We start from the raw sequence: 19103 nt of genomic DNA on the forward strand, positions 1-19103 counted from the left end.
ACTCCGTATGAAAAGAAAATGTCAGAATTATGCCCTATTTTTTAAAAATTTTTTATTTATTTATTTTTAGAGAGGGGAAGGGAGGGAGAAAGAGTGGGAGAGAAACACCAATGTGTGGTTGCTTCTCATATGGAGCTCACTGGGGACCTGGCCTGCAACCCAGGCATGTGCCCTGACTGGGAATTGAAACTGTGACCCTTTGGTTCACAGCCCATGCTCAATCTACTGAGCTATGCCAGCCAGGGCAGAATTATGCCCTATTTTTAAGAGTTAAGCCAAAAAGAAAAAAGTCTTGTGTCTGGGTTTATTTGGGACTTAAGAATGCTGGTCATTTTTGCTCTCAGGGGCAAACTACCATATCCCTCTCTCCTGTTGTTTTCAGGAGGTCTGATCTGAAAGCATCTGTTAAAGTCCCGTTTACCTACAGTGTGTTTCTGCCTTCCCTTCAGTGAGTTTCTCTAGTACTTATTGTCCTCTTTTAACAATTTCCTCAAATGTTTATTTAGCAACAGGCTATTAGGACTGGGCCACTTCTTTGCATCCACTGCCCAAGACCTTCTCAGGTGTACTTCCATCCATCCATCTGTCCTTCCTTCCTTCCTTCCAACCCACTCTGGTTGTGATCATTAATGGGCCCCAAGGGGCACGTTTTCAAGCAATTATTCCTCCTGGGAGGTGTCCCCACAAACAGAATGTTGCTAATCTCCTAACTCGGTCTTCAAGGTACTTGTCTCAGAAAACATACCTAGAAATGTCAATAATATGAGTTGGGAAGGGTGTAGCTAATATTCAAAGAGGAGCCTGTTCCTCCCCCTGGGATTTCCAGCAGTGGTTCTGTAATCTAGTGATGCTCAAAGTGTGGTCCCTGCCCCAGAGGCTGAGGCAACACGTGGGAGCCTGAGAGAAATGCCAGATCTCACAGCCGCACCTCAGACTCGCAGAGTGGGCGTCTCTGGGGGGTCTGATGCTCAGTGGGGTTTGAGAACCGTGACCTGATCACATGGGGAAGCTTGTGGACTACAGATCCCCCTGATGTTTATAGAGGTTCAGCCAGAAGATTCTTAGACTCACAATACGTCTCTTTTCTACCATTCTTCAACTTCTCACTGGGGGAATACATAATTCATATTGACCCCAAACAGAAATTTACAATGTTTCATTTTGAGATTTTAATTTACTTCCTCTACTCTCTTTCACTGGCAATACCTGTGTCTGTCCTTCATCTTTAAAGTAACAATAAAACTTTGTTTAATGTATCAAAGTTTTCTCTCCGTCTCTTAGGCAACATTTTTAATGAGCAGATGTATTCCAGCATTTTCCTCTAAGAGACCCTAAATTTAATTTTATTTTAGGAAAGTAGGCTCCTCAGACGGTGCACCTGTAATGACTTGAAATGACGTAAAACTTAGCTATAATGATGATTCTGGAGACTGACGGTTCAGAAAAGGGTAGTTCATAACAGCTACTTTTATAACATTTCTCCGACGGTAACTACCACCTAACCAGTGTCAGCCTTACTCATTTGTGCTGTGATCACTTTGCTCTGCAAGACTCACTTTCCTGATGACTGTGTCCTTTTGCAGCAAATCTGTTGAATTTAGTGGTAGCTTCAGTTATTCCATGTGTGATGTTGTTGATAAATAGGAACATTATTTCATTATATGAAATCTTACCTTCAAACTAAGAATTCTCCGCATCGTTTGTCAATAAAAGCCATTTACAAACTCCTCTGTCTGGCTGTGTTATTGATCTGGTTCCTAAACTGCAACTAATAGGAACATTAATCTGAAAATGGCCATAATTTGAAAATATTTCTGACAAACCATGAAAGGTCCTATTCATAGTTACTCATCAGTGTCATGTAAACAAACATCCACTTGTAGCTGAATGGATTTGTTGTAAAAAAAAAAAATTCAGGTCACTCAATCAAATACAAACTCAAGAGGTCCTTATAATTTCAATAAGCTGCTATTTCCTGTGAAGGTGGTGAAAAATGAGAAGGTCAACATACTCCTGAGGATGATGGGATTTTTATAAGCATCCTTTCCCCCCAACCACAGGTTCTCCTGGATAGAGTGGTGGCAATATTAACTATGATGAATCATGTTTTAAGAAGCAAGCGATTTCACTTGAACTGTTTGGTGGGAAAAAATAGATTTCACTGACTGGTTTGAAAAGATTTACCTTAGTTTCAGGAGAATAGCACCTGTGTCCACAGACAGTTTCATGGTTCTGACACATGGTGGCCTGGCAGAGCTCACCAGGGGACTTCTTCTGGGTTGTAGGGCATGGGTACCACGTTTTCCGCAAGACATCATATCCGAGAATGATGCCATTTGGTTTCCCTGGAGTCATCCAATCAATTTGAAGGGATCTGTAACAGAGAATAATGAATACTTCGGAAAAGACATTTCACAGTGCTGCTGCCTGCCTCATGTCCTTTAAAGTTTATCTTCCAGACTGTTCTAAAGGTCTTTTTCATATTAACTTCCCAAACAAAAGGATATATCAGAAGAATACATATGTATTACTGTATATACTCATACATGCTATTACAATGCAATATGTTTTGAGAATCAATTAACACAGGACCTGAGTCCAGTGGTATCCCACTTTAAATTTTGGAAATGAGAAGGAAGTATTGTTCCTGGCTAATCAGGAAAACCAACAAAGTTTTGGCTTGATAAGTACAAATAAGACACGAGGAATATGACTTGGTAAATAAAGTGGAAACTAGAGCATGTGACAGACTGGATGCCTACTTAGAACGACCTTCTGCTCTCCCTCCCTTCCCGTGGCTCGGAGCGTGATGTGGCTGTTCACAGATGCTCACACAGAGGCAACTACAAGACTGTGGGATTCCCATTCGGTCTTTCTTTCTGGACACAGAGGCTGCCTTCCCGTTCTCCTTCTTTCTGCTGACCCTGGTGTCTGGGATTTGAATGATCATCTGGCAGCCATTTGAGAAAGACCGTAAGGAGCACAAGAAGACACCATGGCATGTTGTGTAGCTGAACCAAGGCCAATCACAGTCCACCTCCAGGACCACGCACTTAAGAGCCCTTGTTGTTGGGTGTTTTGTTACTTGTAGCCAAAATAAACGAGCAAATTGATTTCAAAAATCTTTTTATCAATGGATAACTTATCCATTGGGAGGAGACACATAACTTATCCATTGATAAAACTGATCACTCTATTTATAAATAAACTTCATAACTTTTATCAACTGATAAAATTGATAACTTCAAAACTTCAAATACATTTTACTTAGATATAGCATAATTTTTGACCAAAACAGATTCATTTCTTCAATAAATCTTTAAATATCATGGTCAGATATGTTTGTGGTCAGACACACATACAGGAAATGGAGACTCCCATAACAAATTAAGTTTTATATCCTCACAGATTTGAGGATGTCTGATTTTTAAACAGTAATTCACAATTTTGTTCTTAATCTAAATATACTTTTTTAAAAAATGAGGAGTTGATATATAATGAGGGTATGACATCTGATAAAAACTTTACTACATTTTCAATGATGTATTAATACTTCATTTGCTGTAGCAAAGAAGATTATAACATAAAGTTGTTCACAGAGGAGTTAACCCTGAATAAAATAATTTACTCTGAGGTTAATGTTAGAGAACTTTAATTCTGTAACGTAGGTCTACTTGCCACAATGATACAACCTAGAAGACACATCCATACTATCTTCAGTATTTTTTTTAAATAAACTAAAAAAAGCAAAAAGTAATTAAAGTTTACAGTTAAGCCCCAGAGAATCAGGCATGATATTTTCTTGCAATTTAGCTTAGCAAAAAAAAAAAAAAAAAGCCTAAGATTAGTAAAACACTATATAAATATAAAATAATAACTTTTCATTCTTCCTGTTCCTTTGAAATGAATGAAATGCTGAAATTCTGCTTTAAAATGGAAGAAAATCACTATTTCATTTTTGGGGGTAGTATACACATAACACACTAACAAAACTCTGCAGACAGGAAATGTTCCCTATGAGAGAAGAGTTTCCTAGGTGGCTTCTGTAGCTACCATTGTTATTTGAGGGTTTTTAGGCAACTCTCAAAATGAATTTCACATGTTCAGATACCTCTTTTGTATTTCTGCATAATCAATGCAGAAAAGGCTACAATTTGAGTGACATTCAAGGGCCTAATATCTCCACCAAAACTAGTGAATTGGTAAAGTCCAGAGAACCCATGCAGAACACCTGCAATTGCAACTGCTCTTTCTGGCACAGCAAAACTGAAGTGAGATCACCTATATTTTTAGCAATGACATCAATAGTTCTGCTTTTGAGGATCTGAGTCAGGTACATGAAGATAAATGATCAAAGTGTCATTAGAACCAATGAGAGTGACACTGACAAAACTTTCAGCAGGCATGGCCACCTAAATGTCCAGTTGGCTGCTATGCCTGGAAGGAAGTATAGGAGGGAGTTTCGGGACAGGTGGATAGGGGTTCTATATGGCCAGAGAAAAAGGTGCTTGCTCCTCAGTTAGAGAATTCTCATGACCAGATGTCTTCCAGATCAGCTGCAATGACAGGTGAAGACAAGAGTGCCACATTATCAATCTCTGGCATGACAAAGATGAGTCAGTTTCCATGAGGCAGCAATGCCTCCCAGGATTGAGCCACCTAAAGGTGCATTGACCAGGGAGGCAGCCTTTGTGGAGGATAGGACTCTAGCAAGAAGAGTCTTTGGGGTGTTCTGCTTTGTTGGCACCGCAAGAAATCAGCTGTAGAAGGCAACACTCATGCCAGAGAACTTGGCTATATGGAGAGCCACACAGATGGTTTTGAGGGCCACCCAGTAATGGCAGGAAAATAACAACACTGGGAGGAGACACATTTGGGTGAAAGAGAATAAAAAACAAAGAGTGAGGAGGAGGGAAAGGGCAAGCGGTGATCAGATCCGAGCTTGTGAAATGGCAGAATCTGTGTACTATGCCTGAGCTCAATGTTTTAGTAAACTTTAATACTTGATCATGAGTCTTAATTACCAGAGGAAGCCTCATAACTAAAAAGAATTTGAAATCCTTAAGATGTTCCTGGGACGTTTTTAAGAATTGAGGAAAGGACTTCCACAAGATTATGTTTAAGAAGCAGTAAGTCATAGACAAAAAGTAGAGCATTTTCCTCCTTGCATTTCATTGAATTAAGATAGCTCCATAAACATACATAAAAGCACGGACCTGAGTGTTGGTGGTGGTGGAAACAGAAGAATACAAGAGAAGATTCTCCAGAAGAAAATGCACTAAAACTGATATTTAGTGAAATCAGGGGATTGGAAAAACCAAAGATATACACCTATGGCTACAATAATGTGCAAGATGGTGGTGATTTGCAGGAATGGACCTTGGAAACGATGAGTTGGCTGAGGATTAACTTCTGAGGCTTGAGGTTATGAAAGTGAAGCGTAGCTATCACAGAAAGTCAACAGGTAATTGGATATATGGGCCTGGAACTCAGGGAGAGAGCAGGGCCAGGAATCTTTGGGACATCAGTATAGTAGCCTGTAAGAATACTTAAACTCTGAGCTGGAGGGAGAGTCATTCTGTTGAGAACACCCACAGTTTAAGAATGGATTTGGAACAGAACCGATGGAAGAGACCAATGTGTGTTGAAAGAGCCAGAGGTGAAGTGACTGTTAAAGGTCAAAGTTAATTAGAAGGAAGAACTGGACCTCATGAAGGGCGCACAAAGGTGACCTGATTCATTGGGCTTCTTCTGTGGGAACCACAAAGGCAGAGAAATTAGAGGGCATTCGAGAGAGAGAGGGAGATAAAGAAATTAGTGGCATTCTTAAGAATAAGCTGACCATTCTGTTCGGTCTCCTCCTAATACATCAGTTAGTTGGATATTCAGAACTCTGGCCATTAAAAGCAATAACATTTTCTGAAAGCAATTCTGATTATGACTGTTGACTCAATTTGCATCCTCCATGTTTTCCCTTTCAAGAGTCCTTCCCATACTTTTTCAAGACTCAAACAGAAAATTCCAGTCCAAATTAAAAGCTGCCTCCCATTGTCCATATTGGTGAGGAAGGGTATTTAAAATACAGGTGAGGGAGAAGTGATCCAACATTGTACATCGACAGACCAAAATTTTCCTTACTAAGAAAATAAAACTATGGCTGAAGTTTTGAAATAATCAAATTATTACTTCTGCCTTCAAGTTGTCAGTCACTGAAAACATCAGGTAGGGAAAATTAAGGAGAAAGAAGATTCCTTGATATCCAACATCATGAAAATACAGAGGTTTCAAAGTTTCCTTCCAAATTTGGTGAGGCAAAAAAAGGAAAGATTCTTCTTCCACAAGCTATGACCTCTCATGCCACATTCAACCCCAAGCTAAGTACTATGAAAATATGGGAAGACTCATAAACGATAACAGGGTTTCAACCTTCCTTTGGGGACACTCGGGTTGAGCTGCTATCATGAAGACTTCTGCAAAGTTGGTGTGTAAATTTATCTTTGATACCAGTTAGGTGCTTGAGGGAAATTTTTAAACAATTACTTGTGAATGCTACAAAGACAGTCTAGCCCAGCCTTCTCATCAATAATACAGCCACAGACTGGCGTGGACCTGGGAAAAAACTGCCACACTTCTTCCAGTTCAAGGCAGGGAGAGGCATGAGCTGCCGTCTCTCTGCTTTCCCTTGAGCCTCTTGCCCGGAAATCACACACTTTGGAACACTATCAGTAACAGAATGAAACCTCTTCCCTGTTTACACTTATTCTTACCTTACACATTTATGGGGGATGAATACATAAACTTCAGAGGCAGCCCACTACCCAGTAAAGCTGACAGATGCAGTGTTTGTTGTATTTCAATCAAAACCAGAGCCAGCAGCTACCTTCATTCGAGGCAGTCTCTACATTCTCGAGGACCAGAATTAATGAATTAGCTATTGATTAAATTCCACTCTAACAAATCTACCAAGGCAAACAGATGAACTACCCAGGGCACATGTAGGCCATGGCCAGACATCTCCGGGCCATCGATCAGCACTTAGTATTCTTTTGGGATATAGAAGCAGCTGATGACAATATGATAAGTATGGAAAATGTGATAGAAATAGTTTATTTCTAGAGGAGTAGGCTATGAAATTAGAAGAGTCCATCTGATCCTCATTTGCATGCTAAGGCACCTTTGGTTTACATATAATAGAAAAACATGCCTAAGTGGTGGTATTAAAGTTGTTGTCAAAAGCCAGGTGTAAAAGGCCAAAGACAGAGATCACACACCCCACGTGTGCAATAAAACACACGATCCGCTACTGTATATGCTATTAAAATATACAAAAAGTTCAATTTTACTGGTGACCACATTTGACCAAAAATACGTACAGAATTGAAGAAATACATGTCTCATTAAAAACCAAAATTAACTTACATGCTATTGGCTTAAGGCCAGCCTACTACCATTTCTGGGAGGACTTCACCTTGGATTTTGCAGATCACTAATATAAAAAGAATTTCGTAACAACCAAAGCAGAAACATAACTACCAAGTCTGCACAGCTGGGAGGAAGTGTAATGAAATCACACAGACGACAACATGCCCACGGGAGGCTGACAGCATGGGTGTGGTGTGACACTGAGGAATGACTTGGCTGTCCCATGCATATGTGGAGTCCTGCTGCGGAAAACGTGGCTCTGTCACAATGGATCATTTTAAGAAAGGAAAGGTTTTACTTGTCAGTATGTTGTGTGTGAATGATTTCTGTCAAGTGTTAGCTAGATCTCTGACCAATAAAGGAATGAATGAATGAATGAATGAATGAATGAATGAATGAATGAATGAGGAAAGGAAGGAAGGAAGGAAGGAAGTTAGTTGCTAAAGGCATTGGAATGATGAGAAGCACCAGGGAGGGACTTTGCATGCTAGGCAGGGAGGGCAAGCCTATTAGAATTTCCTTCCTGCTGCTGACCCCTAGAAAGTCTGCATAAATCTCAAAAAGGCAGCACCTGAAGACTCAGAGAAGTTGAAAACAGAGGCAGATAAAGAACAGAGCCAGAACTTGAACAAACTCTACAGGGTGAGATTCCCTTGGCACCCTTTTTTCTCCCATCTGTACCCCACAGAGGCCCAGAGTAGAACTGAGTACCGGGCCAGCCAAATCTAGGACAGAAACTCAGTCTTCCTGGCAGAACACAAGAGGCTTTACAAGCCAGAGGGTGTGGGGGACATTTGTTTTGTTTTGTTTTTCCTTCTGGGCCCTGCTCTGAGGATGACTCCAGCCAAGCAGCTGCACTGCGGCAGCCCTGGCCCAATGTGCACCTGAACCCTAAGGAAAATCCATCTTTCTGACCAGGGGGAGGGGCCCCAGGGGTCTAGAGAGTGTGTATGTGGGGATCTCTGTTTATTATTCCTCTATTTTCTCTCATTGCATCACCCCTAAAACAGTCCCATTTAAGTCGCATCATAAGATAGGTTGGGAGGCTGAAATTCCAAGAGAAACCACATGTTTTGAGTCAAAGATCCAGGAAAGGCAGGGCAGGAGGTCTAGGAAATGTGGGGACATCTCAGGGAAGAGAAATCTAGGTGGCCTTCCAATTCCTGTCCGTGAATGTTCACAGCAACTTTGGTCTTAGTCACCAAAAAGTGGAAACTACCCACACTGTGCACAAACCGTGCTGTATTCATACATTAGAATATCATTCAACAAGCAAAACAAATGACTGATATGCACAGTAACCTGGGTGCATCTTATATGCATTATGCTATGTGAAAAAAGCCATACTTAAATAGCTACATGGTGCACAATCCCACTTACATGACAATGTGAATCCAGCAAAATTGTAGATACTAGAGGACAGCAGTGTTTGCTCAGTTTGGAGGGTGAGGAGGGGTTGGCTATAAGCTGAGCAGTGTAAAAAAATATTTTGACTCAATGCAACTATGTTATCTCTCATTTGTGGTAGTATTTACCACAAATGGTATTGTGGTAGAACACAATGGTATTGTCAAAGCTTATAGAACTCAGAGCAGAAAGGACATATTTTATTGTGTCAATGAGAAATCAATAGTAAAATGCAATAGAATGATTAAAAAAATGATGAAATTCAGGAGACCTGGGATTTTTTTTTTCAGAAGCTTCATTCATTGTTAAAGCTAGGTGGTGCTCTTCAATTCTTGTCAGTTTTTGAATTTTTCCTTCATGTGTATTGAACTGTTTTTATTCTGATCCCAAACTTCACTGGCATTTGACAGAGGATGGACTGATAAAATGAAATGTTTATGTTTTAATTCAGAATTCAGAGGCATTGGATTTTAGCAATGGATACTGCTGCTCAGAAGTCTGATGATACCATTCACATTCCAAGGTGGGATGCCTGTGATGTCTTGTCCTCCTGGTCACTGTCTGGGTTTTGAAATGTCCTGATAATATCCCTGTACGTGGCTCTCCTTTCAGGTATTACACTGGTATCTATAGACCCTAATCTGCACACCGGTGACTTTAGTCCTGGGGTATTTTCCTAATCACTTTCATACCCTCCCCTCTTTTCCCTCTATTTTCTCTTCTAGTTCTCTTATTATCCACATACTAGCCTTCCTGGCATTTTTTTTCTTAATAATTACTTCTCTTCCTTGACATCTGAGGTTTGAGTGCACTTTTAGAGACATTCCTTTAAACTTTCTTCCAAAGTTTTAATTCAGCTTTTCCATGTTTAACTTTCATGAAGTCTCCTCCCCAACCTCCTGCTTTAATTATGTTTTTCTAAGCAAAACTTTGTTTAATAAATAATTTTTTAAACCTCCTTGAGGTCATTATAACACTTTCCCTAATCTGTATTGCTGGTGTCTATTGAATTATTTCTCTTTTTTTATTTGGGTCCTCTTAATTTTTGAGAGGCATGAACTAAAACAGCTGCCAAAACCTTTGTACATGAGTATGGCTTGTTGGTCCGTATGCTTCCTCGTGACTGTCTCTTCCATGGGGGATCCCCACCTGCTAGTTTCTGGAGGTACTTTATTTGGGGCCCTTAAAGCTCTTCTGGAGAAGAATGCCTGATTTCCTGCAGGGGGGGCATTCATGATGAGACCCTTGTTTTGGAGGGCAGAGCTGGGGAGATCAGCTAAGGCAGCCATACTTCAGTCTTGCTTCTCACTTCCTCATGGTTTCCACCTTTGCCTCCCATCCCACCTCACCCCTGTGCTCAGAGGGTGCCTGAATCCACCGTGCCTGTGTTCATTTTCTCCAGAGAATAAACTTCTGAACACTCGGCAGTGCAATCCACCACGTGCAGGAAGAGAAACCAACACCCTGATGCATGATATTGAGGTAGAAAACCTGGATTTCTCTGACGGTTAATTTTATGTGTCAACTTGTCTGAGTCACAAGGTACCCTGATTTGGGCTGAAACCTTATTTCTGGATGCGTCAGCAGTATTTCTGATGAATTTAGCATCTGAATGGGTGGACATGATCAGGCAGATTGCTCTCCCTTAGGTAGGTGGGCACCATCCAATCAGTTGAAAAGTGGAGGGAGGGAGACTCCCTTCCATCTGCTGGACCCCTTGGGTTAAGAGACCAGTCTCTGCCACTCCCAAACCTGGACTAGGATTTTCACCATCAAACCTCTGCACTTGAAGTGGGTCTAAGCTGTACCGAGTCCAAACTTTTGGTTTTGTTTCTCTGAAGCACTCCTGACTAGTTACAGTCTCCAACCACTTTTTCCCCCCAAAATTTCAGCTAATTCCAGGATTTCAGCTTTGAACCTTATCCCATCTACCCCTTCTTCACAATCCCTAAAGCTTGTGAGAGCTCAGGCGCTGCGGTTCTCTGCAGGGCAAATGAGTTTATGTTGTTACCCCCCTCTGCCAACCGACACTTTGGCTGTAAATTTCTCCGCTGAACAAAGCCATTTGCCTCTCCCTGCCAAATACGGCTTCCAAAATTGTGTCGAAATGTCTCCTCTGTCATTTTTTTTGCTCTGTTGTTTAATACCCTTTTTAATGTCTTTGCCATCAATTTAATATATTTGGGGATAAGCAGTCATTAGCCACCACTACAAAACATTTTCCCTCTGCTATCATCTGCAAGAGTCTTCTTAAAGAAAAAAAAATCCAGAGAAAGAGACTCCTATGGGCATTTATTCAATTTCCAATAAAGCTTAATATTATTTTTAGTTACATATAAATATGTAATGTAAGCTATGCCAGGCACCTAGGCTTGGACCATGAGGATGCTAACAGGTAAAGACATTGACAATAGTCATGAACCTAACTGTACAATTCTTCCTCAAGTTCCTTAAGAATGAACTCTTCCATGATCATTGTGAGTAGAGTTTGTTTTTTTCTCTCTGCACATTTCTTGTACATTATAAATTTCTGCTGCAGTGTTTTTTACATTGTTCTATAAACATGTGTTTGGCGTGAGGTCTCCCACGGGAGACTGGAACTGCCAAAATTTAGAACCATGCTTTATACATCTTTGCATTACTTTTGCCCCTGACATTAGTGTAGCCACAAGTGTGTCTGCTACAAGGATAATAAAGGTCTCTGGTGCCCCTTTCACTGGACCATGTTTTCCCTGGAGAGTGAACAGTCCTCAGACCAGTGGGGAAAATCTGCTGAGGGCATCATTAATGAACAAGCATACCCCCAATTCAATAGACATCTGTCATGCATTTCACAGAAGTTGTGCCTTAAGAAAAGAAGGTGTGATTTTGCCCTCAACAGCTAAGAGTCCTGCTACTTGGGTTTTTCTAATCACTTTAATCACACATCTCCAATTTAGTACAGGTAATTTTTAACTTATTTTTTAAAAAGACCTAGACATTTTAATATGTCATAAGAGTCCTTCAGAACTGAAGTATTTTATCATCTACTGATTGCTTCAGTCAGTGTGTGTATATGTGGGGTGTGTGCATTGGGGGGTGTATGGAGGTGAAGGGCGATTCATTTGGCTGGGTAAAGTATGGGGGGCAAAGGTAGGTTTACACTTGGTCAAATGAAAAACATAATAACTAAAAATAATAATGCAAGTTCTTCATGTACTTACAACTGTAAACCCACTTTTGCCCCGCCCTGCGTAATGTGAAAAATACTCATATTTCTATATCTAGACTCAACTGGATATAGAGGAATGAACAATTGCCATCTAACTTGGCTGAGAAATAATGTTCAATATCCTTTTAAGTATTATTATAATTGATCATTTTGAATTGGAAAGAGACTTCCTTTCAACTTATGATCATTTGTCAACAACAAAAGCATACAGAAAATGAAGACATTCTACCAAGAACCCAATAAAACTGGTAATAGTTATCCAAACATTATCTCCCCTATTTATTTTACAGATATTTGCAGCTTTAGGGCAATCTGATATATGTAAGACTAATATTTTCAAAGAGATTAAGTTAGAAGGGAATCACTCTAATTAAAATTGTATCTTGCGTCTCATGAAAGGATTCACTGAAGGACACATTTAAATGTAAAAAACTCGTGCTGTAAGCATTTGTTCAGATCACTAAATAAAGAGATGCAAAGCTAGGCAAGCAGGAACAGAGACATCAAAGCTTAAATGGCTTGGGATGCATCCAGGGAAGTTTGACAAAATAATATCAAAAATTTGATTTACATACACATATCTAGCAACTTATTCATTGAGACTGTCCTGGCTGGGATAATTTCTCTGATTTTCATTTTAATTGCTTACAATCAGTTCTTTGGATTGACTGACAAAACATGTTTACCTCGAAGTGATTCTATGAATCGTGGGTATTGGTATATCACTTGGAGTATCTTCCACGGTGGTGATTTGGGTTCCACTGCTTTTCACACAAGCATATTTTGTGCAGACTTCAACCTGCCAACAGTAGTTTAGAAGAGTGTAAATCCAACTACTCTCAAAACCCGGCCTGCCCATGACCGAATCTCACCAGCCCTCATGCCATATGAATCTCTTAACAGCCTCTTGGGGTGGATGTAATGTTAATTTGTCTTTTGATTCCAGGAGGACAAGCTCAGAATAGAGTGCAGCAATGGGCTTAGGATCACTGATGTAGTGACTTAGCTGGTGATGTTTAGACCCTGTTACCAACCATTCAGAAAGAGATTGACACGGTCATCTATTTGTTGCCCAGGTAAGCACTGGAAGATGCCAAGGTGACACTTTATATAATAGTACAATATGATAATATTATACTAAGTGATCACTAAGTATAATAGTGATCACTATATACTGCCTTCTAGATCCATACCCAGGTAGTATAATAATGGTAGCTTCTGGAAGTCTTGACACTTTGCAACACATGGCCTAAAAAGGCTGATCTCCAATGAAAAAACGAGGCCAGGACAAGCCTTCTGGTATTCTGAGCTGCTTTGTATCCATTTATTCCAGCTGCAATGATATTTTTACTTTAATCACATCAGAAACTCATCATCCATCCCTTTAATTCTGCCACCTCATCTGAATAAAAACTGAGGAGGGTGGAATAACTAAAAATTAGAAATTGGGTTCATCGAGCATTAGTAGCATAAGAAGAACATGTTCAGCAAGGAGCGGGGAGAAATGAAGGTACAGATTGCTGCTGGAACATCTAAGAAATGACATCATTCTATTCTCATTTAAAGGATAAACCAAAAAGGAACTGCCCCGCTTTCAGCATTAATGGACTTCCACTTATTTGTGACATATAGTATTTTGAGGTAAAATATTTAGTAGATATTTAAACACTATCAAGTATGCACTCTGAGTATGTCCAATTAAACCCCAAATAACCTAAAGGCAGATGAACTTAAAATATACTTGCTGGTAATAGAAATAAAGACAATAAGACTTCATACATATTAGGAAATACTTGACTCATGAATAATGAGATAACACAAAATCAACTCAACTGAATGTATTATGTAAATTGTACATGCCAAATATTATGATGGGTACTTGCACCAATAATAATCTGATTGAGTCCTCACAATTCCATTTTTTTATATTTGCAAATTGGGGGTTGGCAAAATCAAGGACTAGAATCAAGCTGGTAAGATCTGAGATACCCACGGTAGCTTTCATAAACTCTCTTGCCCTAGAATCTACAAAATAAAGTCTGACTTTAAGTTCTAATCTACTGAGGTTTTATTCAAATGAATCTCCAGACATTTTCTTGACTTTGGAGAAATATATCAATAGTTTTATCATCCTTACTAATTTACTATTCAAGTTCTCCACCTTTGGGGCATATTTCTGATATTACAGGTATCTTGTACGGCATGTGAACAAAACACAAAGATAAAGATTTACATTAAAATATAAATCGAAAATTAAAATTAGTATTTCCTTTAAAAATACATAATGGATGCATTCAAAAAAGTTGATATTTTTATACATCTTGATGTCTGCTTCAGAATCAAGGGCTATTATACAAAGGATTGTTAGCATAGAGAATTTTAATCCTACAGTATTTACTTGGCAAGATTTATTACAAATAAGTGATTTGCCAAGAAGAATATTGTCATCATCTTCATTGCCATTGTTTTCCATCTTATTATCATTCTCTTTTCTCCAGAGATTCATGTGTTTGCCCACAGCACACAGATTTAATCCTGATCCATGCCCCTCCTCTCTCTTCCCTTCCCCACCAAATAAATCATCTGTAACCAAGATGGAAGCTACCTACTTAGAGGCCTACCCTGGCATGTTTTATTTAACATGCCCATGAGCTTAACTATCACAGGACGGTGTTCTCACCTGAATGTCATAGACAGTGAAGGGAGACAGGTCTTGGAGAATGAAAGACCCAGGCTCATTCATTCCAGCCTTGTAGAGCTTACTATTTACATACACAGAATAATCAGTGACAACACCATTTGGGTGTGAAGGAGACATCCAGGTGACACGTGCAGCTGTACTGTTGATGGTGACAACCTCTGGAGGAAGCACGCCCTGAGGCTCTGGAATTCGAGGAAGAAAGGGAATAAACTCCAGCTGTCTCTGAAAAAGCACTTACTGAACTAAATGCAGATTAGTATTTGGGTTTTGAGAAGGGTTCGCTGTTTATCGGCTTTCCTCTGATGAAGTTATCACAGGCCGTCATCCTCTGAAAATTGGCTTATTATACTCTCAGTTAGAAACCATAAGAATTGCTGGTAAAAAGCTTCCTACCACCAGCACAGCGCTAATCTTCAATACTATGTGAGCAGTGGGATATAATGATAAATTATTCACCCATCTGTACCACTAACACACATCTATTATTTGTCTCATCTCTTATCCCTTTACTCTGTATCTCCTGGTGGGGGGAAAATAAAGGAAAAGAAAATTTGCTCCTTAAGCAAAAAAAAAAAAAAAAACCCTCAAATACACTCAGGCTGGTGGAACGTGAAAAATCATTTGATGTTACTAGCTTGTAACTCAAGCAATATGAAGCAATAATGCAATATTGTCATTATGTAAATGATTTTGAATGTTGATTACCATAGGTAATGATGAAATCTAACATTAGAAAAAAAATCTTGCTTGGCGTTAAATTACACAATTATTCAAGCATGTCAGAAATAACTATGCGAAGACCTATTTTTATCTTAAGAACCCATCTTTACTAGTTGAAAAATTGCCCTTGTGATCCATTCTATTTTATAAACAAAAGGTGTTGACCTTTGGCACCACCAAGGGAAATAGGCTCCACTCAAAGTGCCCCCTGCTAATGACCTGGAACACTTGCTTGGGAGGTAATGATATTATAATGTTTATAATGAGACTTTATAAAGCCAAAAAGATTAGAAAGACCATTCCGAACTCATTTCAGATTCACAAGTTGCTTCTCTTGCTTCCTCCCCCTTGCTAACTGGCTTAGAAATGAGTCACGGGCAATTTTTCTCTGGGGCTGAACTTCCACCTACCATTCCTGGTGACTCAGGGAGGGCCCTTGCTGGGCTGGGCTGTCGTTTTGAAAAGCATACTGCTTCTGAGAGCAGATCTCAAAAAAGAAAAAAGAAAAGAGTCTCTAAATGTCACCATTTATTGGTGTGAACTCGGCTCCAAACTAAGCATACACAGAACAGAGCAGGAACAAACTGGGCTACTATCCCATTATTAGGGCCTCGCACTGCTGTCTCAATGGGACCGCTTATTGATCCACCACTTGATGACAACCAGCACTTAAGCATTGGAGCCTCGATCCCCTTCCTTCCAACACCGGAAATTTTATAATGGAGGGATGACTGATGTCAACCGCAGCAAGAATCAATCAATTTCCTTCGCATCCCTGAAGATGAGCTTCCCGTGAAATCGGGACTCACCCCCATCACAAGTAGTTGCGTGCAGCACATCACTGTTGACGCTGTGGACTCCATTGAAGGCAGAGATAAAAATTCGATACTCCGTGTTTGGGTGTAAGTGGCCAATGACATGAGAATTTACATCTGGGAGGAGTTTGAGAGATTCGTTTGAGGTAGCAGAACTCCAAAAAAGCGTGTAATGTTCAACATCACCTTGTAGGTCTTGCAAAGCTGTTAACAATAAACAGAACACCGTAAATGTGGCTCGCCTTACAGGGAGGGCCTCAGCGGGAGAAAGACCAAGTAAGCTTTGTTTGCTACTCTTAGAATGGGACCAAGGAAAGCTTATGGGACCTACTTTACAGTTTTAAGTTTTTTGACAAAGTTGAATTTTCTCCCCTCACCCCATAATTTATTACATAGAGTCTTACCTTTATAGGATCATGAACTCATAAATTTCCTTTAAATATTTTAACCATGCTAGTTATAAAGATTCAACTAATCTTCAAAACTATGATATATTACTGAGAGTAAAAGAAAAATTGTAATACATGGAAGAGCTTCTGTTTATAAGTAGCATTCCTAGAGAGATGTATCTAGGTTAATACAAATAAGGATCTTGTGTTAGGTTCTCTTGACATAGGTTCTAAAACGGGAGAGATTTTGTATCTCGCTAACGAGATCTGTTAAACACACTTCTAGGGACTATTCGGTGGGTTTTGTTGCGTATGCCATTGCTGTAGCAGTGGTCCAGAGCACTCTCCTTAAAGATTCACTCAAGAGAACCATAGGGTATTATCTGAATTTTTTACTGACGCTCTCAGCCATTTCCCCTAGTTCACTGTGCCTTTGTGATGTAGGCAAGCTCTTCCAGAAAAGCCAAAATCCCTCAGTCAGTCTCACAGCTATAACTCCTCAATACCTCAACCCTCGGCCTTTCAAATGCCAGCCTGTTACTTTCTTTTTTCCTCTTCCACCCAGTTTCTCCAGTCTTGCCCTAAGTTCTGCTTCCCATGATCTTCCTACAGGAAAGCTCTAAACAGAAAACACAGAACAGCCGTATTTTCTTAGGCAGGAAATCGTATACTGCTCTACTTACATTAATAGTATTTTTAACGGCCTTAAGCAGTAACTCTTACGTTGGTTTGTGCTAGGGTTGGGAGGTGGAGTGTTGGTTCACAAGCTTCCTGGAATTGTATGTGGAAACAGTTTAACAGCACGGATCAAACACTGGGAGGGAAAGGGGGTGTTTCTCTTTACGGTTATTGAAGTGTAGTTGCTCTAATGTGTGAGTTCCTATGGCCATATAGAAGCATATGGCTTGAAGAACCGGTGCGCCTTTCTTTTTTAAGAACCCCCATTCAGAAAAGGACCTCTAAGCATACCACTGCTTTGACCTTGTCTCCAGCAACAGTTACAAAGATTTTGTATGCTGGTATGGTTGAGAGTTTATAATAGGAGATCTTTAGCAACTTATTTGGAGAACTCTGGTGATCGAGATGTTTTTTTCTCTGATGTCACAAAATGTTGAAACCTTTGGTAAGGAGGTTCTTACTGTGCATGGGCAGGAATAAGCTATTCATGCCCATTAATATTTTCCCAAATGATAACATAAGTCAATTACAGCGAAGCCACTGGCATTATGAGAGTGAAAGTTCTCTGTCCTTAGAACTACCTTCTGCTGGCTACAGCAGTAGCTCTCTGGAAGCTGAGCTATAATGGAAAGTCCACTAGATTGGAAGTTCACCTTGTGTTTTCACTCAAGTGAGCAGTCTGGTTAGAAGTTCAAGCCCTAAAGATATAATATTAATGAACTGCTTTTAAACTCTATTCACAAATATAAATGGATTTTACCTGGGATATTAAATGCATCTGATATCTCCTTTATCAAGTTGTAATTAATGTATTTATATATGTACAGGGAATAAGGCAAAAGCAGGTTTACAGTTGTGAGTACATGAAACAGTTTATTCTTATAGTATGATTTATTAATTATTGTATTAGCTTCCATTAGAACAACTCTGAACCTACTTTTGCCACATCGTGTATGTTGAAAATGTTGTTCAATGTTAGCACCATAAATTCGGGATAAGCAAATACCTGGATGAAATGCCACTAACTGCCCATTCTTAGCCACACACCTAGCCGCACATTTTGGGTGGTGATCTCCACATATTGTTCAGGAACATGGTCTTAACTGTAGCCAATTCTCACATATTGAACAGGTCCTTCTCCTCTATAACAAAGTCCCAAGTAATCCAAAACAGCTGTTAGAAAAGCTAGTTCAAAGTTGCCTTGCAAAAGCAACTGGGTTATGTTCCTCACATATTATTGGATCATTCTGAGATTAGCATTAACATTAATTATGTCTCTTGGTCTTTCCCATCTAGATCAGGGGTCAGCGAAGTAGGGCCCATGAACCAAACCTGGCCTGCAGGCCAAATCTGGCCGGCCAGCTGTTCTTATGCAACCTGTGAGCGGAGAATGTTTATTACATTTTTAAATGGCTGGGGGGGAAGCTCAAAGGAGAAAAGTCATTTGTGATACATAAAAATTACATGAAAACCAAACCTCAGTGTCCACCATCGATTTTTATGGGAACACAGCCAATCTGGTGTCCCGTACCACTGTTATCATGTTACAGTGACAAAGCTGAGTCATTGCTATGGGGACCATACACAGCCTGCAAAACCTGAAGTCTCTAATTTTTGTCCTTTCCCAGTGCTTTCGTGGCCCTTACCGAGAGCAATCACGGCAAACACTCCCATTCAACAGGTCTCCTAATGGATGTGCGTTCTCACCAGCTCACTGGGAAAGAATGTTATTTCGATGTGAAAACCCAGAGCAGCCCTAT

At 39.9% G+C, this 19103-nt stretch overlaps 1 protein-coding gene across 1 annotated transcript in view; it reads right to left on the reverse strand.

Moving 5' to 3' along the window:
- USH2A (usherin) overlaps positions 1-19103 on the reverse strand; it is a 505359-nt gene that overhangs the window by 132881 nt on the left and 353375 nt on the right. Inside the window, exons 45-48 of the mRNA XM_053667304.1 lie at positions 16271-16480; positions 14721-14923; positions 12727-12839; positions 2185-2374 (exon numbers count right to left, since the gene is read on the reverse strand). Coding sequence (XP_053523279.1) covers positions 2185-2374; positions 12727-12839; positions 14721-14923; positions 16271-16480 — 716 coding nt within the window. The remainder of the gene's footprint in view (positions 1-2184; positions 2375-12726; positions 12840-14720; positions 14924-16270; positions 16481-19103) is intronic.

This window comes from Artibeus jamaicensis, unplaced genomic scaffold (genome assembly GCF_021234435.1).
Source record: "Artibeus jamaicensis isolate MK-2021 breed Jamaican fruit bat unplaced genomic scaffold, CSHL_Jam_final contig_467, whole genome shotgun sequence".
In the NCBI taxonomy this organism is placed as follows: Eukaryota; Metazoa; Chordata; class Mammalia; order Chiroptera; family Phyllostomidae; genus Artibeus; species Artibeus jamaicensis.